Source organism: Carcharodon carcharias, chromosome 1 (assembly GCF_017639515.1).
Source record: "Carcharodon carcharias isolate sCarCar2 chromosome 1, sCarCar2.pri, whole genome shotgun sequence".
Classification (NCBI taxonomy): domain Eukaryota; kingdom Metazoa; phylum Chordata; class Chondrichthyes; order Lamniformes; family Lamnidae; genus Carcharodon; species Carcharodon carcharias.
In genome coordinates, this window is record NC_054467.1 from 171,387,738 (window position 1) to 171,408,592 (window position 20,855).

A 20,855-nucleotide genomic window follows, 5' to 3' on the forward strand; every position below is an offset into this window, starting at 1 on the left:
TATACCCACCAGTCGCAATGGCACTTCAGACTGCATTGAGTATTCATCCACAGGGAACAGACCGTTTCACTGGTGGGTAGCATCTGATTCACCTGCCCCACAGTGACCTCAGCGCTCCCTAATTCTGGGTGTCATTTTAAACGGCGCCCTTGCTCAGCGTTCTCGCTTCCTGCAACCTACGACACCTCCAGTGAGGACATGGCTTCCAAAGGCAGAAAGTATGCTGTGCCTAAATTCAATGATGCCTCATTGGTGTACCTGTTGGACACAGTTGAGGCTCGCTGTAATGTTCTCTACCTCCGCTCTGGCCACAAGACTTCCACCAAGGTGACCAATCCGGCTTGGGAGGCGGTCGCAGCGGTGGTGCGGATAGAGATTATTGCCATAAGTGGGTGCAAGAACCAAGGTATCACATGTGATTGACAGTAACAGAGCTCATCAAAAGGGTGCATAGACAAGAGGAGATATGAAATGATTGCGAGTCTATTTACATTTGTGAACATTATATACATGTGGACAACACCCGGACCAACATTGTGCAACTGTGGTCCCGCAACATGCATAGTGGACTTGCAGGTAGCCTGCTGACTGCTGTGCCATGTCGTCTGTGATGACTTTTGTGGGAAGCCTCTGAAAGGCAGAGATCTGGAGGGCCCCAGTCTGCTTTGGATGTCCTGCAGCAGGGCAGGTACACCCTCCTCAGCCTGTGGAACTGGAGCTGATGGGGTCACAGGAAGAGGGGATTTGGATTGGCTAGAAATTCCCAGAGCGGTGGTCAGTGCAAACATCCTGCAGAAGAGGTCAACCACCCAATGCTGGAAGAGGATGAATGATCTCCATGCCTCCAGGGTAAGTCAACCATCTCAGCAATCTCAACTCTCACACTCACAAACCCATCACACATTCACAAGAATCTCACTCGCTGCCATCCCAAGGGACATCACCACTCAATCTGACACACCCTGACATCTCCACCTGGCCTCATCTCCTCTGGAGTTTGCGTACTAATCCTCTCCAGGGCTCCACTTGCCACCCACCCATGCCAGGCATCCTTATTATTTGCCCTCGCATGCGTCTTGCTCACACTCTCTCCATTTGTCTTCATGCGGGAGAAGCTGGCTCACAATAAGGAGAGGTCCCAGAGATCAAGGCTCTCACGGACTTCGGGAACAGAGCCGTAGAGCTGGCTGGCGAGGACATAGACCATGCCTATGCTGGTGGTGAGGTCAACGGCACAAACCCAAGTGAGGATCCTGCACTGCAACATCCATTAGATAACCATACTGTGAGTGATTTTACTTGTTTCACATTCACCTGCCATGAACTAATTGTCTCTGCTTTCTTGCATAGGCACCTCTGGGAAGTTGCCAAGGATATCCACGAGCCAAGCCTTCAACTCCAGCCTTGATGACACCTCAGACAGGACCCATCACAGCATTCATCCACACCCTCCACCAGTGCAGAGACACACACCTCAGTGACATCTAGTTCTAGATTAACCTCAGGGTCACAATCTGGTGAGCACAGCACACCATCTGGTCCATAGCTGGGCCTCTATCCTGGGCCTGTCCCATTTCAACATGATTCTCCACATCAGTAATGCCTGAACCTTCATGTTAAGTGTGCTTGTGGAATGAGCCTCATTCCATGTCTCGTAGGGTCCCGTCACGTCCGTTCTTGGTTCTGTGCAATTGGGGCAGAGGTGTGTCCGTATCTCTCCTGCATCCTTGAAAACTGAAGGTGTAGTGTTTAAGGAATGGTGTGCTCACGCATGGAGAAGGCTCAAGTACCATCCAGCTCCATCTGCTTGCTCTGTCTCGGCAGGGATTTGATGATATGAGCCTATATTCAGAACTTATGAGCGCTGTCCTCAGCCAAACAAGTTTCTGATGTTCTCAGTGTCAATCTGCTGAGCTCAGTAAATGTGGGATCACCTTGCCACCTCAAGGTGATGAAGCAATAGCACATTTGTGTGCAGGCACTGAGACATCCAACCTTAAGTGTCTCTCACCCTGTAGTTGTGACTATTGTGGGGAGAAGGGTCTTGTCACAAATTTGGTGAACAACGCTGTGCATCTCACCACTTTGACACTCTGAGATTTGTGATGCTACTTCCAAATGATGATTTCTGGAGGCCAAAACAGCTTTTAAGCATGCTCTGGAATCGCACATCGTTGCTTCAGACAATGTGGAAGGGAGCAATGGGATAGGAGCACGTATGTGATGAAGCAGAACAGTGCTCCTCATTAGCAATGATGTGTGCCCTTGAGGTGTTCGTGTTGTCTGATCATCTTGGATTTCGCAAGGGCCAAAGCTGGCCATGAGGGCATATTGGTTGTGTGTAAGAGGAGTCATCTCAAGATCAGGCAGCCAAGTGTCTGACCTGGTCATGCTCAGGTGCTCCGCCACCATATCAGGGCTAGGAGAGCTGCAGCTCAGGATCCCTAACTTAAAAGTGCCAAATGCCTGTGTCATTTTGGGGAGTGTATCACAACTGACTGAGTCATGTCTAAGTGCAGTCACATCAGTGGTATTTCATCAGCTGCCTTGTCCCAAGTGTCATGTTTCTGTTTCACCATCAATGTAACACCATGCATGATTGTGTTGGTTCCAATGGATTCTCCTTTATGAGCCTTGTCAGATTGAAGATATGTAGCCACTAGCCCATTGAGGATCATGCAAGTGCCCCTACACCATGTAGGGTGCTGCTGCAATTGGAATGCTGGATGGACGTGTGAAGAGGTAGCACCTTCTGATGTCTGATGCTGGGACGCCCTCCTCCAGGTAGCACCTCATCTCAGCATGGACATATGCCCTCGAGGCTTGCTCACCCTTCAAAACATCAGGGCAATGTGAGTGCACTTTGCAATGATGCACTGTCATCTGGAGGTTCTAGGGTGAAATTAGAGGAGAAGCTATGCTGGTGGTTGTGCTGGGCCATGATAGTGGAGAGTTGTCCTGGAGGATCCTCAGTGCATCTCGTCATCCTCCTCCTGGAATCTACTGGCAATGAGGGCCTCACGAGCGCACCTGCCTCATGCAGTGGCCTCTTTGTCTGCATCCTTGACTTCCAGGACTAGTCATGCTCAGGTGCTCCACCACCATATCAGGGCTAGGAGAGCTGCAGCTCAGGATCCCTAACTTAAACTGCCAAATGCCTGTGTCATTTTGGGGAGTCATCATTCCTTTCGAGGTCCACCTCATTGGAGAGATGTGCAACTCCTCTATCTCATCATCTGCCAAATCCTCCCCCTCTGCAGTGCCAGGTTGTGTAATGCGCAGCAAGCCATGATGATACGTGAGACCCTCTGGGGAGTGTACTGGAGCACTCCGCCAGATTTATTCAGGCATCAGAATCGCATTTTCAGGATCCCTATGGTGCGTTCCACCAATGTCCAGGTTGTGGCATGAGCCTCGTTAAACATTTTCTCAGGAGAAGTCTGAAGCTGCCGCATGAGTGTCATCAATCATGTCTTTTATGGGTAACCTTTGTCCCCTAGGAGCCAACCCTGCATCTTGTGTGGTCCCGCGAAGATTTTGGAGATCTGAGACATACTCAGGATGTAGGAGTCATGGACACCTCCTGGATATCGGCACAAACAGTCATGATAAGTTTGTTAGGGTCACACGCCAGCTGCACATTGAGTGTAAGGCAGCCTTTCCAGTTGAAATACTGGACTGCCTCTTTCGAGGAAGCTTTTGTAGCCGATGGCACCCTTCACATGTGTGAGACCAGAAATCTCAGCAAAGCCCACCACTCTTGTGTCCTGACTTGCTTGATCTCTGTTGGCATTGACAAAATTGTGGGCCTTTGCAAAAATGGTGTCTGTGACCCCCTGAATGCATTTGGTCCCCAGTGGAGCCCTGGAAGGAGCCACTAGTGTAGAAGCTGAGTGCGGCAGTTACTTTCACAGTCACTGGCAATGGATGCCCTCCAAGTGCACATCGTGCCAAATCCTGCAGAATGTGGCAAATGTGAGTTACTGGATCCCTTGACATACGGAGGCATCTGTGACACTGGTTCTCGCTCATCAGCAAATAACACGTGACTTCTATACACCCTGGGTCTAGCGAGGCACCTACAAATGACGGCTCTCTGAGTATCATCCTCTGCGTCTGCAGGAGGATCTGCTGCGCATGAAAGTTTACCACAACGCTCCCCACCCCACCCCCCCAAAACTCTCCCACCCACCTGTCCACATGACTGACTGCCACAGCTTAGTACAAGCAAGTGGGTGTTTTGTTTTTAGCCCAGGCACTGGGATCATCATTACCTGCAATCCAAGATTACACTGGGCTAAACATGAAGATGCATGTTCAGTGACTATAAGAGATTAATTTAGGTGGTCTGGGGGCTTCTCATCTGAGTGGTAAATGGCCACATTTTCAAGGGGGTTCTCAAGCTTGTCCAATTGCCCAATAGTTCTGCAGTTCCATAATACTGTGCTGAAATTGAAGGCTGTGAACGATGGGTTAAAACTAGGGGAACAATCATTGTCACCTTTGAGTGTTTCTTCACTTGCCTGATTCCCTGCATGTCAATTGAATGGCTGCTAACCTGTCTCAGCTGTGCCTCTGTCCTCACTTTGGAACTATCATTTCAGTTGGGTGGCCCACCCTAGCCCACCCTACCCCAGTCATGTGCTTTAGTGCAACCATCCCTGCTCATTACCCCCAGTGGAGCCCTTGCCCTGCAGTCCCTTCCTTTCCCTCAATCCTGTCTGGCCCCTTCCCCAGTGAAGCCATTGCCCTGCAGCCACTTTCCTTCTCTCAATCCTGCTTGGCCCCTGTGAGACCCCCGTAACCGATGTGATGCTGTCTGCGAAACCTTGCGCTGGCCCCCATGAGTATTGCGTGATGCAAGGTATACAAGCTAACTTCGGAGTCTCGTGAGGTGCAGGTCGCCTGTTGGGAAACATGTTCTGATTGCACACCGACGTGGGCTCTTAATTAAGTGTGGGGGGATGATCCCAGCAAGCAGGTGTCATAATGAGATGATCCCAGCAAGCAGGTGTCATAATGAGATGCTGATTTATGGTAATGACATTTGCAACGTTCACCGATGGGAAACGTGGTCCGCCATTAGTGGCTGAAGCGCACAATCGCTCCCTCATTTTACATTCTTGTAAAACTGGTTTTGGGCCTTCTTGCGAATTTTAGCTCTTGTCCCTCCGCAATTGGGAGTGGAAAATCCAGGCCTGTAACTCCTGACACAGACCAGCCAGGCACAGGAACAGTTATGCATGCACAGGAACAGTTATGCATGCACAGTCCGTCTGTGCTGCATTCACTGACACATGTGCGGTTACTGCCACCGCTGATGTCATTGGCATGCGCATGGCAGCTAATGCCTGTGCTGATTTGCACCTACACTGTCCAGTGCACCGCTGGCCTGAACCCTTGCTGCATCTTTCCCAAGCCCTCACCGCCCCTCTGTCTCCTCCCGCAACCTCCCATCCAATACGCCACTGACTTGATCTTCCAGGACAAAAAAACCTTGGGCCACCTCTATTCTGACCTTTCTCCACTCTTCGCTGTACTGACCACAATGACCTCCCAATCTCTCTCCAGATCACTTACTTGCATGCTTGGGACCTTGTCTTTAAATTCCTGCTCCTGCCCATCTGCCACTTAACACATGAGATCAAATATTGATGGGCTACACACAGATATGGCCTGGGAGTGAAAAATGCCCCAAACCGCATGTTGCAGAGTATTGGGCTATTTACTCTGTCTCTTAGCACTGCTGAAGTTTAAAGTCACTGCTCAGGTGATGTAAAACTTAGAATATTCTGGTGGCTCGTAGCTTTTGAATCAGAATTTGGTCATTTGGTCAGCATGGTTCTGGGAGGGAGAGGATGGTGTCAGGGCGGATGCATCCCTCCCAGAACCATGATAGGGTCCCCCTTGTCCTCACTTATCACCCCACCAGCCTCCGCATTCAAAGGATCATCCTCCGTCATTTCCACCAACTCCAGCATGATGCCACACCAAACACATCTTCCCTTCACCACCCCCCCGGCAGCATTCCGCAGGGATCGTTCCCTCCGGGACACCCTGGTCCACTCCTCCATCACCCCCTACACCTCAACCCCCTCCCACGGCACCTTCCTATGCAACCACAGAGGGTGCAACACCTGCCCCTTTATTTCCCCTCTCCTCATCGCCCAAGGACCCAAACACTCCTTTCAAGTGAAGCAGCATTTCACTTGCAGTTCCCTCAATTTAGTCTACTGCATTCGCTGCTCCCAATACGGTTTCCTCTACGTTGGAGAGACCAAACACAGACTGGGTGATCGCTTTGCAGAACACCTTCGGTCTGTCAGCAAGCATAATCCAGACCTCCCTGTCGCTTGCCATTTCAACACTCCACCCTGCTCTCATGCCCACATGTCTGTCCTTGGCCTGCAGCATTGTTCCAGTGAAGCTCAACGCAAACTGGAGGAACAGCACCTCATCTTCCGACTAGGCACTTTACAGCCTTCCGGACTGAATATTGAATTCAACAGTTTTAGATCATGAACTCTCTCCTCCATCCCCAACCCCTTTCCGATCCCCCTTTTTTCCAATAATTTATATATGTTTTTATTTTCCCATCTATTTCCATTATTTTTAACTGTATTTCCATCCATTGTTTTATTTTTGCCTTTTAGCCTATTTCGATCCCTTCCCCCACCCCACCCCCACTAGGGCTATCTGTACCTTGCTCACTCTACTTTCTATCCTTAATGTCGCCTATTAGCACATTCCTGAGATAATATCACCACCTTCAACACCTCTTTGTCCTTTTGTCTATGACGTCTTTTGGCTATCTCCACCTATCACTGGCCCTCTATCCAGCTCTCCCTGTCCCACCCCACCTTAAACCAGCTTATATTTCACCTCTTTTCTATTTTTCCGTAGTTCTGTTGAAGAGTCATACAGACTCAAAACGTTAACTGTGTTCCTCTCCGCAGTGCTGTCAGACCTGCTGAGTTTTTCCAGGTATTTTTATTTTTGTTTTGGATTTCCAGCATCCACAATTTTTTGCTTTTATCTTTTTGCTCTTAAATGAAATGTGGTCTATGTCTCAAACACTCCTTTTGATAAAGCATCCCATGCAGCAACAAAAAAGATTTGCATTCATGTAGCACCTTTCATGACCACCGACATTCTAAAGTGCTTTACAGCCAATTAACTTACTGTTGTAATGCAAGAAATGCAGCAACCAATTTACACACAGCAAATTCCCACAGACAGCAATGTGAAATACCCAGATAATGTGTCTTTTTGAGGTGTTGATTGGTGTCCTAACCAATACTTATCTCTGTGAAAACTCCCCTGCTCTTCTTCAAAATATTGCCACCTAAGACATCAGATGAGGCCACGATTTAATGATAAATCAGAAAGGCCACATCTCCAACACATTGCTCCCCTAGTACTGCACTGGGAATGTCAACCTTGATTTTTGTGCTCATGTCCTTGGTGGAACTTGAACTCACAACAATCCACAACACCCAGACGAGAGTGCTACCAACTGAGCCACTACTGATATGCAAAGACAACTGAATTCTGAAATTAAACAATGGACTTGAAATAGCTTCACTTCTCTCTTTGTTTTCCTTATTATTTTCATGTATTACGTTACACTTTAAAGTTTATGTATTATTAAGGTTTGTGATGTGTCTCTTTTTCATTAGGAGGGGGTAAGGGAGAAGAAGAAAAAAGTGGTCAGAATCCTATATCTCACCCATTCTTGTGCTGGCAGTGTCTCAGCACTTATTGCATTATGGTGCTGAATAATGCTGTCATAAATATTCAATAATTTTGCATGCTTACTGTTTTAACTTGGGTATTAATCTGTTTATTTTAAACACCTCCATTAAAACAGCAAATCAATAAATTTGATACAAAGGCATTAAGTTCGGAAAGGTTATATCATCTGGGGACAATTCCAAATTACTATATTTAACCAAGAAATAAATGCCAGTATTATTAAACTAATTCCCAAAAATAACCTCTCTTTACCTCCGAACACTCTTGACAGTTGGTTCAAATCAAACATTTACCTGCAGATGAAAGTGAAATTCATCAGAGATTATTTCAACGGTCTTGATTTTCTGACCAACTGCAACCAGACTAATTGGCCCTTTTGTCTTTATACGAAAACTTTTGACTGGAAGCACTTAAAGGAGGCAGGCAGTGCAGGTGTTTAAAAAAATAAGGTCACCCCACTTTGGGGATAAAGGGTAGGTAAAGAGATGGGGGGAAAACACACCAATGCTGGTATGCCCCTCTTGCCAACCCAATAAAGAAATATCCTGCAGAGACAAAAGTTTGAAAAGGTGCCACATCAAAGATTACTAGCAAAATAAGAGCTCATGGTGTAGGGGGTAACATATTAGCATGGATAGAGGATTGATTAGCTAACCGGAAACAGAGTTGGCATAAATGGGTCATTTTTGGGTTGGCAATTGGAGTGCCACAGGGATCAGTGCTGCGGTCTCAACTGTTTACAATTTATATCAATGACTTAGATGAAGGGACCGAATGTATGGTTGCTAAATTTGCTGGTGACATAAAGATAGGTGGAAAGTAAGTTGTGAAGAGAACTTAAGGAGTGTGCAAAGCGACATAGTTTAAGTGAGTAGGCAAAAAATTGGCAGATGGAGTTTAATGTGGGAAAATGTGAACTTGTCCACTTTAGCAGGAAGAATAGAAAAGGAGCATATTGTTTAAATGGAGAGAGATTGCAGAACTCTATGGTACAGCAGGATCTGGGTGTCCTGGTATGTTATTCAGAAAAAGTTAGTGTGCAGGTATAACAAGAGATTAGGAAGGCAAATAGAATGTTATCGTTTATTGCAAGGGGAATGGAATATTAAAGCAAGGATGTTTTGATACAGTTGTACAGCATTTTGGTGAGATCACACATTTAAGAAAGGATATAAGTGTGTTAGAAGCAGTTCAGAGATGGTTCACTCGACTGGTACCTGGGATGAGGTTAAGCCTGTATTCATTGGAGTTTACAAGAATGATAGGTGATCTTATTGAAACGTAAGATCATGAGGGGACTTGACAGAGTGGATGCTGAAAGGATGTTTCCCCTGTGGGAAAGACTAGAACTAGGGGACCCAGTTTAAAAATAACAGGTCTCCCATTTAAGACAGAGATGAGGAGAAATATTTTCTGAGTGTCATGAATCTTGCGTACTCTCTTCTCCAGAGACCAGTGGAGGAAGGATCATTGAATAATTTTAAGGCAGGGATAGATAGATAGATTCTTGGCTAACAAGGGAGCCAAAGGTTATCAGGAGTAGGCAGAAATTGGAGTTAAGGCCACAGTCAGATCAGCCATGATCTTATTGAATGGCAGAGCAGGCTCGAGAGGCCGAATGACCTACTCCCGCTCTTAATTTGTATGTTTGTATGTGCAGGGTTACAACAGAAGGCAAGGAAACGGGAACAGTGCAAGAGTTCCCAGGATTATCAGTGAGGCGAGCCTATTGGCCCACCCATCCAGAAACAGCCACTACATTTCCTCTTGGACCATACATCTAATTTTTTTTCAAGCTTTTTATAAGACACCTGATTGGGTGTCTTCTCTGGCATAGGTAAAGTGTGTATTAGCATTGCCAACAAATCACTGTTCTAAGTATAAAAAGATAAAGGCTTAGAAAGCTTCAAAAGTGCTGTTTATTATCTGAATATGCCTTCATCCTTGCCTAGGTTGGAAAAAACAACTTCAGGCCACCTCCAAAAGTTGAGTCGAGTGTGGTTAGGATAGAACCAAAGAATCCACCTCCGCCAGTGAACTTCCAGGTAAAAATCAATTTATTTATATTTAATCTGGGTTGCTGAGCTAGATAAAATGATGAGTAGAAGAACAATACCGATCAGGAAGGTCCTCATGAAATTAACATCAATTGTCATAAAAACTCATCTGGTTCACTAATGTCCTTTGGCGAAGGAAGTTGTCCGTCGTTACCTGGCCTGGCCTACATGTAACTCCAGACTCTCAGCAATGTGGTTGACTCTTAACTGGCCTCTCAGTTCAAGGGTAAATAGGGATGGGCAAATGAAGAGGATATTCCCTCCAATCCTGCAACTACCACATAGGCCAGTTGAAGAGGAGAAACTACAATCTCCGATCACACAGCGACCACAGAGACTCAGGCTTCCTTTCAAACATATGCAAGGGAGCCGCAATCATTCCTGAAAATGACCCAGCTCTCAGATTGATTACATTTCATTACTTTTGTACTTTTTCTTATCATAATACATTTGAATACATCCAATCGTTAACCGACACACCGGAACCATGTTAAAACTATCCTATTAATACATAAACGTGATTTTGCTGACCAATTATTCCAAAGGGTGTATACATAATTATATTTTCCAATCAAAATTAAAACACGTACGCAAAGACCTTTGTTCTCATAACTTAAGACTGCCTTTGTTTCATCAAAGCCCTCTTTGTCCATTGTATGTCTTCTCGTATCTAAGCTAAAACTATCTGCCCCTTCCCTATGTCCTCCTTGTGTCTTCAGCCTGACTCTCAAGGCTGTGCAATGTTCATCTGGTAATTGTCAACTCTTAATATGATTAGCAACCATGTCTTCCTGGATTTTTAAGTGTTCTTCAGTAAATTCTTAGTGTTCCCATTTAGCATTTTTAATTTTCCCCTAACAGCAATGAATGCTGACCTTACCAGCGACACCCACATCCATGAAAGTTTAAAAAAAAAAGGATTCCCATTCCTAAACACTCCCTGATGCTGGAACTGTGCATCTGGTGACAGTTATGATCCTTCCCACTATCAAATAGCATGTTAACACTATCAAAAGTTGAAATTGAACTTAGATTTTTGAATCAATGTGTGAATGATTTACCTTGTACTTCATTATTCAGGATTGATTGTTCTTGTAAGTCCTTAAGATTTCCTCATGGCTAGTTTTCTAGCAGCTTTCTTTGCTTTTGGTTCATTTGTTATCTGCCTGTTCAGTTCTGATTTCCTATTGTATTGCCTTGAGCCAGTATGACAGTGGTGTTACACTTGGAAGAAATACATTCTGTACACAACATTTAATAGATAGATAGATTAGTCGTTGGATTTATAGTTAAAGTTTTTTTCCTTATTCATGCTTGACACCTTCCAATAGTCGTATAGTTGTAATCAGGAACTCATTGTGTGGAGAATTTGGCCTGAATCTATATTTTACACCACGTTGAATACTGGCATAAGCTGCGGCACTCTTCATTGGAACACGTTAACTTGCTGATGTTTTTAGATGTAAATTTTTATTTGAACCTGAATTTGATTATTAAAAATAAATGGAATTTTCTGAACTGCCATTCCTACCCCAATATTTGGCATTCAGTTCCATAGCTAGAAAGTTATTATAATTCACATAAATGCAATTATGATAACTTCTTTGTTCTGTAAAATGTCTGATTTTTGTGACAGCTGAAGAATACATTGAATGTTGGTTTCAAAAGTACATGCTCAATGTGGAACAGTTTTGATTATATTGACACACCCCATTCGTAAATCAACAGGTCTGTCAGCATCTGTGGAGAGAGAAACAGAGTTAACGTATTGAGTCAAATATTCAAAACAGTTCTGAAGAATATTCAACTCAAAACATTAACTCTGCTTCTCTCGCCACAGATGCTGTCGGACCTGCTGAAAATTTCAAGTACTTTATGTCTTAGTTTTAGATTTCCAGCATCCACATTAAACTATTTGTAAATCTTGTTTGTCTTTTCAATATTAGGAATGGGATGGTCTGGTCCGGATAGCATTTGTGAGAAAAAACAAGACTCTAGCTGCAGCTTTTAAGTAAGTACTCATAGAGACCTGCAAAACACTTGCAGTGAAATTCACATCTTTATTGCAATGGTACCTCTTTAAATCCCAATCCCATGCCATTTTATTTTACCCATGCCATCCCTTTCATGCCATCCTCATCCCATTCCTTTCATCCCACCGCTTCTTCCCATGGTACCCCCATTCCTCCCACCAGCAACCCCTCACCCCCCAGGTTAGCTTTGTTGTTGGATTCCCCTTACCTTTCTCTGTTCTTTTCTCCACTAACTCCTCCACCCCCCCCCCCCCCAACCCCGTCACCAATGACTGTTGGCAGCCTCGCATGCATCACATGTTGCAGTCCTTTGCATGCTCCATCTGTCTCTTTGTGCACCAAATCCACCCAACTACCAATCAGAACAGTACAGGCATTCAAAAACTGCATATTATTATTGATTAAGTATTTCATGCCACACCCTTATCCTTCACTGTTTTGTCACTGCCACCACCACCACCAGCCATTGGCAGCCACAGATACACCACATGCTCCTGCTCTCCACACACTGCAAATGCCTGTGTGTGTGCCATAACAGAGACTGGCAAAACATTTGTCATCAGAGTAGTATCTTTGTTGCAATAGTGCTTCTTTAAATACATGATTTTTAGTTATTCTTTCACCAAACGTTTTAACAGAATTAACACTTCTGACTCTGGCAGAACCTATATAAAGTTGTGCATGTGTAAAAACATTGGGTTTAAAATGACACAAAAAATCAAATGCATGAATGAAGCTCACAAACCTCAAAGTTTAATTGAATGCGATTATTGAAATTGAATGAAAAAAAATTGCATGTTTTAAGATTGCAGTTAGCATCCAATTCACCGAAACACTTTGAACCCCTAAGGGTTTATCATTACTCTGAAATACTGCTACAGCTTTTTCACCCAACTGGCCAGTCAGTGCCTTCCTTATAATATTGTTAGCTGCGTGAGAGAAGATATAATAAGAAAAGTCCTTTAATCCTCTGTAGTTTGCACTGTTAGACCACAAGACCATAAGACATAGGAGCAGAAGTAAGCCATTCAGCCCATCAAGTCTGCTCCACCATTCAATGAGATCAAGGCTGATCTGCTAATCCTCAACTCCACTTCCCTGCCTTTTCCCCATAACCTTTGATTCCCTTACTGATTAAAAATCTGCCTATCTCAACCTTGAATATACTTAACCACCCAGCCTCTGCAGTCCTCTGTGGTAAAGAATTCCACAAATTGAGTATCCTCTGAGAGAAAAAATTCCTCCTCATCCCTGTTTTAAATGGGCGCCCCTTTACTCTTGAGATTATGCCCTCTAGTCCTAGACTCTCCCACAAGGGGAAACAACCTCTCAGCATCTGCCTATCAAGCCCCCTAAGAATCTTATATGTTTCAAAAGTCTGCCTCTCATTCTTCTAAATTCCAGTGAGTACAGGCCCAACCTACTCAACCTCTTCCCATAAGAAAATCCCTCCTTACCCAGGATCCAACCAAGTGAACCTTCCCTGCACTGCCTCCAATACCAGTATATCTTTCCTTAGATAAGGGGACCAAAACTCTTCACAGTATTCTAGGTGTGGTGTAACTAGTGCTTTGGATACTTTTAGCAAGACTTCCCTATTTTTATACTCCATTCCCTTTGAAATAAAGGCCAACATTCCATTTGCCTTCCCTATTACCTGTTGAACTTGTTATGTTAGCTTTTTGGGATTCATGCACAAGGACTCCCAAATGTCTCTGTGCTGCAGCCTTCTGCAGTCTTTCTCCATTTAAATAATATTCAGCTCCTCTATTCTTCCTGCCAAAGTGCATAACTTCATATTTTCCCACAATATATTCCAGCTGCCAAGTTTTCGCCCATTCACTCAACCTGTCTATATCCCTCTGCAGACTCCTTGTGTTAGCCTCACCACTTGCCTTCCCACCTATTTTTGTGTCATCCACAAACTTGGCTATAGTACATTCACTTGCCTCATCCATGTCATTAATATATGTTGTAAATAATTCAGGCCCAGCATTGATCCCTGTGGCACTTCACTAGTTACAGGTTGCCATCCTGAAAATGCCCCCCTTATCCCAACTCTATCTTCTATTAGTTAGCCAATCCTCTATCCGTGCTAATATACTACCCCCAACACCATGGGTTCTTATTTTATTAAGTAGCCTTATGTGCGGTACCTCATGGAATGCCTTTTAGGAATCCAAATATATTACGTCTATTAGTTCTCCTTTATCTATCCTGCTTGTTACCTCTTCAAAGAATTCTAAATTTGTTAGGTGTGATTTCCCCTTCATGAAGCCATATTGACTCTGCTTGATTAGATTATGTATTTCTATATGCTCTGCTATTACATCCTTTATAATAGACTCCAACGTTTTCCCAGTAACAGATGTTAAGCTAACTGGCCTATAGTTACCTGTTTTTTGTCTCCCTCTCTTTTTGAATAACGGTGTTATATTGGCAGTTCTCCAACCCTCTGGGACTTTTCCAGAATCTAAGGATTCTTGAAAGATTACTACCAGTGCATCCACTATCTCTGTAGCAACTTCTTTTAATATCCTAGGATGCAACCCATCAGGTCCAGGGGACTTAGTGGTTTTAACCCCATTTGTTTCCCTAGTACATTTTGTATTTATTTCCTCTCCCGCTTTTGCCCCTTGATTATTTAGTATTTTTGGAATGCTATTAGTATCTTTTACCGTAAAGACTGAAGCAAAGTACTTATTCAACTCCTCTGCCATTTCCTGGTTCCCCATTATTATTTCCCCAGCTTCATTCTCTAAGGGCCCATGTTCACTTTGGCCTCTCTCTTCCCTCTTATACATTTAAAGAAGCTCTTACTGTGCGTTTTTATATTACTTGTTAGTTTACACTCAAAGTTTATTTTCTCCCTCTTTATTATTTTGTTGGTCATCTTTTGTTGGTTTTTAAAACTTTCCAAATCCTCTGGCTTGCCACTAATCTTTGCCACATTGTATGTTTTTTCTTTCAATTTGATACGATCCTTAACTTTCTTGGTTAACCATGGTGGCTTTATCCCCTTCCTTGAATCCTCCTTCCTCACTGGGATATATCTTTGTTGAGAGTCATGAACCATATTCTTAAATGTCTGCCATTGTTCATCAACCGGCTTTTCTGCTAACCTGTATCTCCAGTCCATTCCAGCCAACTCTGCCCTTATTCCATTGTGATTACCCTTATTTAAGTTAAGCACAATTGTTTCCGACCCAAGTTTCTCACTCTCAAATTGAATGCTAAAATCAGTTTCCTAGGAGATCCTTTACTCTGAGATCATTTATTAAAGCCGCTTCATTACACATTACCGAATCCAAAATAGCCTGATCCCTGGTTGGATTCACACCATATTGTTCTAAGAAGCTATGCCGAATACACTCTATGAATTCTTGCTCTTGTCTGCCTCTGCCAATTTGATTTTCCCAATCTACATGAAGATTAAAGTCACCAATGATTAATATACTGCCTTTTTTACATGCTCTCATTATCTCCTGGTTTATTCTCTGTCCCACAGTATAGCTACTGTCATGGGGCCTATAGACTACTCCCACCAATGTCTTCTTCCCTTTGTTATCCTTGTTACTTCTTACCTCCACCCATATGGATTCTACACCTTCAGATCCAAAATTCTTTCTTGCTATCGTACTTATTCCATCTCATATTAACAAAGCTACCCCACCACCCTTTCTTTCCTGCCTGTCCTTTTGAAAAGTCACATACCCCTGAATATTTCATTCCCAGCTTTGATCTCCTTGTAACCACATCTCTGTAATAGCTATAAGATTATACCCATTAACCTCTATTTGTTCCGTTAATTCATTTATTTTGCTTTGAATACTGCATGCATTTAAGTAAAGAGCCATTAATTTCGCCTTTTTACCATTTTTTTCCCCTTTTGACCCTATTTGCTGCTTTTTTTAATGTTTTTACACTCCGTCCCTTCCTGTCACATTCTGGGTATCATTACCTAAATAGGTAATAGGTAACCCTGCAAAGCTGCCGTGTCCTTTTGCTTTGTAAGCCTCTGTATCCCCTTTCCAGGATCCTCCCCACCATTATTTAGTTTAAAGCCCTCTATACAGCCCTAGTTATTTGGTTCGCCAGGACACAGGTCCCAGCACGGTTCAAGTGAAGTCCGTCCCACCGGAACAGCTCCTTTCTACCCCAGAACTGGTGCCAGTGCCCCATGAACTGAAACTCATTCCTCCCACACCCATCTGCGAGCCATGTATTTAAGTCCTTGACTTCATTTACCCTGTGCCAGTTTGCCTGTGGCTCAGGTAGCAATCCCGAGATTAATACCTTGGAGGTTCTGCTTTTTAATTTGGCTCCTAATTGTTCAAATTCTTTCAGCAGAACCTCCTTTCTAGTCCTATCAATGTCATTGGTACCAACGTGGACGACAACAACTGGATCCCTCCCCTCCCAATCCAAATTCCTCTCTAGCCCTGAGGAATGTCCTTAACCTTGGCCCCGGGCAGGCAACACAGCCTTTGGGACTCCCTTGTGTCTTTTGAATGTCCCAAAGCGCTTTGCAGAGAATTAATTATTGAGAGCAATTCTGTGCGACAGTGGCAATAATTAAATCCTGTATTTAAAGAAGTGCTTATGCAATAAAGGTATTACTCTGACCACAAATGTTTTGTGCATGGCAAGATTCCACATCTACAATGAAGAGTTTTAAAAATTGCAGATAACAACCACTTCCCTGAAGCAACTGTTGCATGTTCTAAGATTGGGTCCTTCTGTCTTGGACTCTAGGCATGGAACTCAGTTCTTAAACAGACTGTAGACTTAACTCTTGTTTATTGCTACTATTTCTAAACAGATTACAGAGTAGGCACGTTGCTCTTAGGCATGATTCCAACCTCTCGAGTCTAAATTTAACACATGACTGTCAGTGGTACATCATCATCTCTGTCATACAGAGAATATCCCATTTGTTAACCCTTTATATTACAGTCTGGCAGAGATTAGAAGAACCACATCTACTTGTAAACATACTCCAAGTGCCTTATATCAGATGGGTCAAAAAATTGTTATACTTGGTACAGTCAGTACCGAATGTTACAATAAAGTTTTAAAGTATTTAATTAGCGAAGTGGTGTCATTGCACAGGTGAAGAACAAATCAACCCATCCACCAATCAGCTAAGTGCGGGCAGACAAAAACTGTGTATTATCATTATAGATATTTTAAAATCTGTTTCTGAATTTGAAAAATGAACTTTTTGTTGGACTTTTTTTTGCATAAGTGCTATACAAACACATTTCACATGTTGCATAAAACTATTTTAGTTTCATTTTTCATCTGGCTAATGTTTCCTGTTTCAAATTTCTTTTGTTCTGTCTGCCCCACAATGTACTAATGCACCGAGATTTCTCATTCAATTGGTGTATGATTATATGTATGTAATATTATGCTTCAAAATAATTCGGGTATTTAGTAAAACAGTGCCTGTCACCTTAAAAAAGGTCACGTATGTTTTTTCCGTAGATCCATTGCAGTTGAACGGTTGCTGGAAAAAAATTACAGGATACATTGTTCTTTGCATAATATTGTAAGTATAAAAGTTGTATTTTTGACTTAGTACACTATTGCCACAACCTTATGACTTTTATTTACTATAACACATTTTCTATGCTCATTTACCCCTTTAGTCAGATGATATAGTGAGTTAATAAGTTATCTTACCATATCCGTGACCTGGTGTTCAATCCGGTTGACATTGATAAAGGCAAAGGTCATATTTGAAACTAATCTGGAAAAGGAGAACCCAATTCCCAGTGAACCATGGTGCCAAGGAAAAAAAACACCATTTATTTAAAACAAAAAGTAATTGATTTCTAGAATAAAGTAATGTGTCTTGGGCATAAACTACCTTATTTCAAGGTATTTACATGCAAAGTAACACCAACATGTCATGCTTACATTTGAAGAACATGCTTTAAAAATTGAAGTACCACTTATTATTCAGCTGACAATCTTTGTTTGTTAATAGCAAATTCCAGAGAACTTCAGCATTACTGAAAAGATCCAGAAAATCCTGGAAGAAACTAGTTTCAATGAAAAACGAGCCCGCACAATGGACATAGATGATTTCATGAGGTAAAGGAACGTAGCTCTGTAAAATTTCAGCTTGCTTAAGAACACGCACATGGTTTGTTATTTTCTTCCTCGCCCATCCCTTAACTCACATTGTAAATACTCAACTATGAAGTGCATGAGTCACTTCTACTAGTAATGAGAATAGTAAGATTTCAAAAAATAATTCATTAAGATTAGAACTGTCAGAACATCTTTCTATGTACATGATACAGAATTTGACATTGGGAACTGTTATGAACCCAGCTGCTATTATTACTGGACAAGTCAGATCCCAGGGTGGAACCCAGCTCCATGGATTCTTTTATTTTTGTTTAGATACATGGAGGGTGGCTACTGAACAGAGTCACAGGAGTCACCTGATGAACTTTTAACAAAAGTATAAAACACTTATTAAACAAGAAAAGATTAACTATATGACAATACTCCTTCACCCATACCTATACCTTTACACATATTTACAGATTTGTAAGGATAAAAAGGTACAAAAGCTATCTTATAATGTTCCCAATAAGCACACAATCCGTGTAAACCAATAGGCGACCTGTGGTCAGACACTCCATACTTTGAAACCAAGGGTGGACTCGTCCCAGATTTGCATTAAGTGCGGTAGTGGGTGGGTAAAACAGCGTTCTACCTGCCGGCTGCGAGGGGTGGGTTTTCACGTCCCAAATCCGCTGCATTACTTATGTGTTCTCAGTTTCCATGGTGGGTAGGCTCTCATTTGCCTGCTTTCCCATCGCCTGATCGCTTCATCACACTGGGCACACACATCTCAGTGCTTCCAGCCCACGACTACTGCAGAGAAGATGTCCACAGAAGGCAAAAAGACTGCAGCATAAACAAAAAATGCTGAAAAAACTCAGCAGGTCTGACAGCATTTGTGGAGAGAAAGACATAGTTAATGTTTTGAGTCTGTATGACTCTTCCTCAGATCTAAAAGGATGTAGAAATGTGGCGAAATATATACTGTTTGGGGGTGTGGTGGGTGGGGAGTGGAACAGGTGAAGCTGGATAGAAGGCCAGCAATAGGTGGAGACAAAGGAGAGATTGCAAAATATGTCATAAACAAAAGGTCAAATGGATGTTAATGGTGGTGGTACTGGTTAAAGGAGGTGCTAATGGTGATATTAAGAGTAGAAAGCAGAATATGATAATGGCCGGACCAGGGTAAGCACTCTGGAAAGAACAACATGAGCAAGTGACAGATAGCCCTAGTGGGAGTGGGATAGGGGGAGGGGATGGTGGTGGGAAAAAAAGTTGAAAATAGGCTAAAAACTGCGGATAAAACAATGAATAAAAATGGAAATAAATTTTAAAAAGTAATAATAAAAATAAATGGATAAAAATTAAAAAATAAAAATGATTGAGAAAAGGGGATCACAAAGGGGTGAGGATGGAGGAGAGAGTTCATGATCTGAAGTTGTTGAACTCATTGTTGAGTCCGGGAGGCCGTAAAGTTTCTAATTGGAAGATGAGATGCTGTTCCTTCAGTTTGCTTTGAGCTTCACTGGAACATTGCAGCAGGCAAAGAACGGACATGTGGGCATGAGAGCAGGGTGGTGTGTTGAAATGGGAAGCGACAGGAAGGTCTGGGCCATGCTTGCGGACAGACCGAAGGTGTTCTGCAAAGTGACTCCCAGTCTGCGTTTGGAGATGCCCTGTTCCGGCCATTATCACATTCTGCTTTCTACTCTTAATGTCACCGTTAGCACCTCCAGTGCCAGTGCCACCACCATTAACACCCCTTTGACTTTTTGTTTATGACATCTTTTGCAATATCTCCTTTGCCTCCACCTATCAATAGCTTTCTACCCAGCTTCACCTGTTCCACCCCCCTTAAGTAGTATATATTTCACTATATTTCTACTTCCCTTTAGCTCTGAAGAAGAGTCATACAGACTTGAAACGTTAACTCTTTCTTTCCACAGACGCTGTCAGACATGCTGAGTTTTCCGGCATTTTTTGTTTTTGTTTCAGATTTCCAGTATCCGCAGTATTTTGCCTTTAAGAATACTGCAGCCTCAGGTTTAATGACGCGTCACTGGAATGCCATTTGGGCATCTTGGAGGCCCATTGTGCTGTCCTCTACCCCTGCTAATCCAGCATGGCAGGTGGTGGCAGTGGTGGTCAGTGCCAATGCTGCATAGAAGGGGTTGGTCATCCAATGCAAATAGAGGGTGAATGACCTCATCTGTGCAGCCAAGGTATGGCAACCGTCTCATCACTCTAAACTCTCACACTCATGCAAATCACACATTCACTGGCATCTCACTCACTGCCAGCTCAAGAGTCATCACCACCCATTCTCACACACATGTCCACCTGGTTTCATCTCCTCTGGAGACTGCCTCTTCCGCCCTCACCATCTTGAGGCCACTTACACAGATCAACTTGTATCAACAAATCACACACACCCCAGCACAGCTCCTCTCCTGCAGCCTCTTCCCTTGCCTGAGGCCACTTCTCCCCCTTCCCCAAGCAAGACCTTGTCCTGCAGCTGTTGAAAAGTCACCCACATATGGCTGATCTGGTAGAGACCTATCTGTGAACCCCCTAAAAGTGATGTGGTGCTGTCTATGAAGCCTGGCGATGATGACTGTGAGTGTTGACTGAAGCAAGGTAGGCAAACAAACCTTTAAGTCCCAAGTGAAGGGCAGCCTGCCAGGTGCATGTTGCTCGTGCTGTTTTGAAACATGTTTTCCGCTGACATGAGCGGATGATCCAGTGCGGAGGGAATGAGTCCAGTGGGCTGGCTTTATAATGGTATGCTGATGTATTACAATGAGAATTCCGATGTCCAATGGTAGAAAACACAGCCCGCCATCGATGGGCAGAGCAGACAATTGCAAACTGATTTCACGATGTCATGAAAACAATTTTTAGCCTTCTCGCCATATTATCCACTCGC

The 20,855-nt window shown here is 43.3% G+C and overlaps 1 protein-coding gene across 3 annotated transcripts in view; it reads left to right on the top strand.

The window, feature by feature from the left end:
- The window catches only part of dimt1l (DIM1 dimethyladenosine transferase 1-like (S. cerevisiae)), a 72,509-nt gene that overhangs the window by 19,183 nt on the left and 32,471 nt on the right, over nucleotides 1-20,855 (top strand). For all 3 annotated transcript variants that reach the window (XM_041186644.1, XM_041186559.1, XM_041186476.1), the window contains exons 8-11: nucleotides 9,708-9,800; nucleotides 11,759-11,823; nucleotides 17,336-17,399; nucleotides 17,841-17,947. In XM_041186644.1, the coding sequence (XP_041042578.1) occupies nucleotides 9,708-9,800; nucleotides 11,759-11,823; nucleotides 17,336-17,399; nucleotides 17,841-17,947 (329 nt within the window). The remainder of the gene's footprint in view (nucleotides 1-9,707; nucleotides 9,801-11,758; nucleotides 11,824-17,335; nucleotides 17,400-17,840; nucleotides 17,948-20,855) is intronic.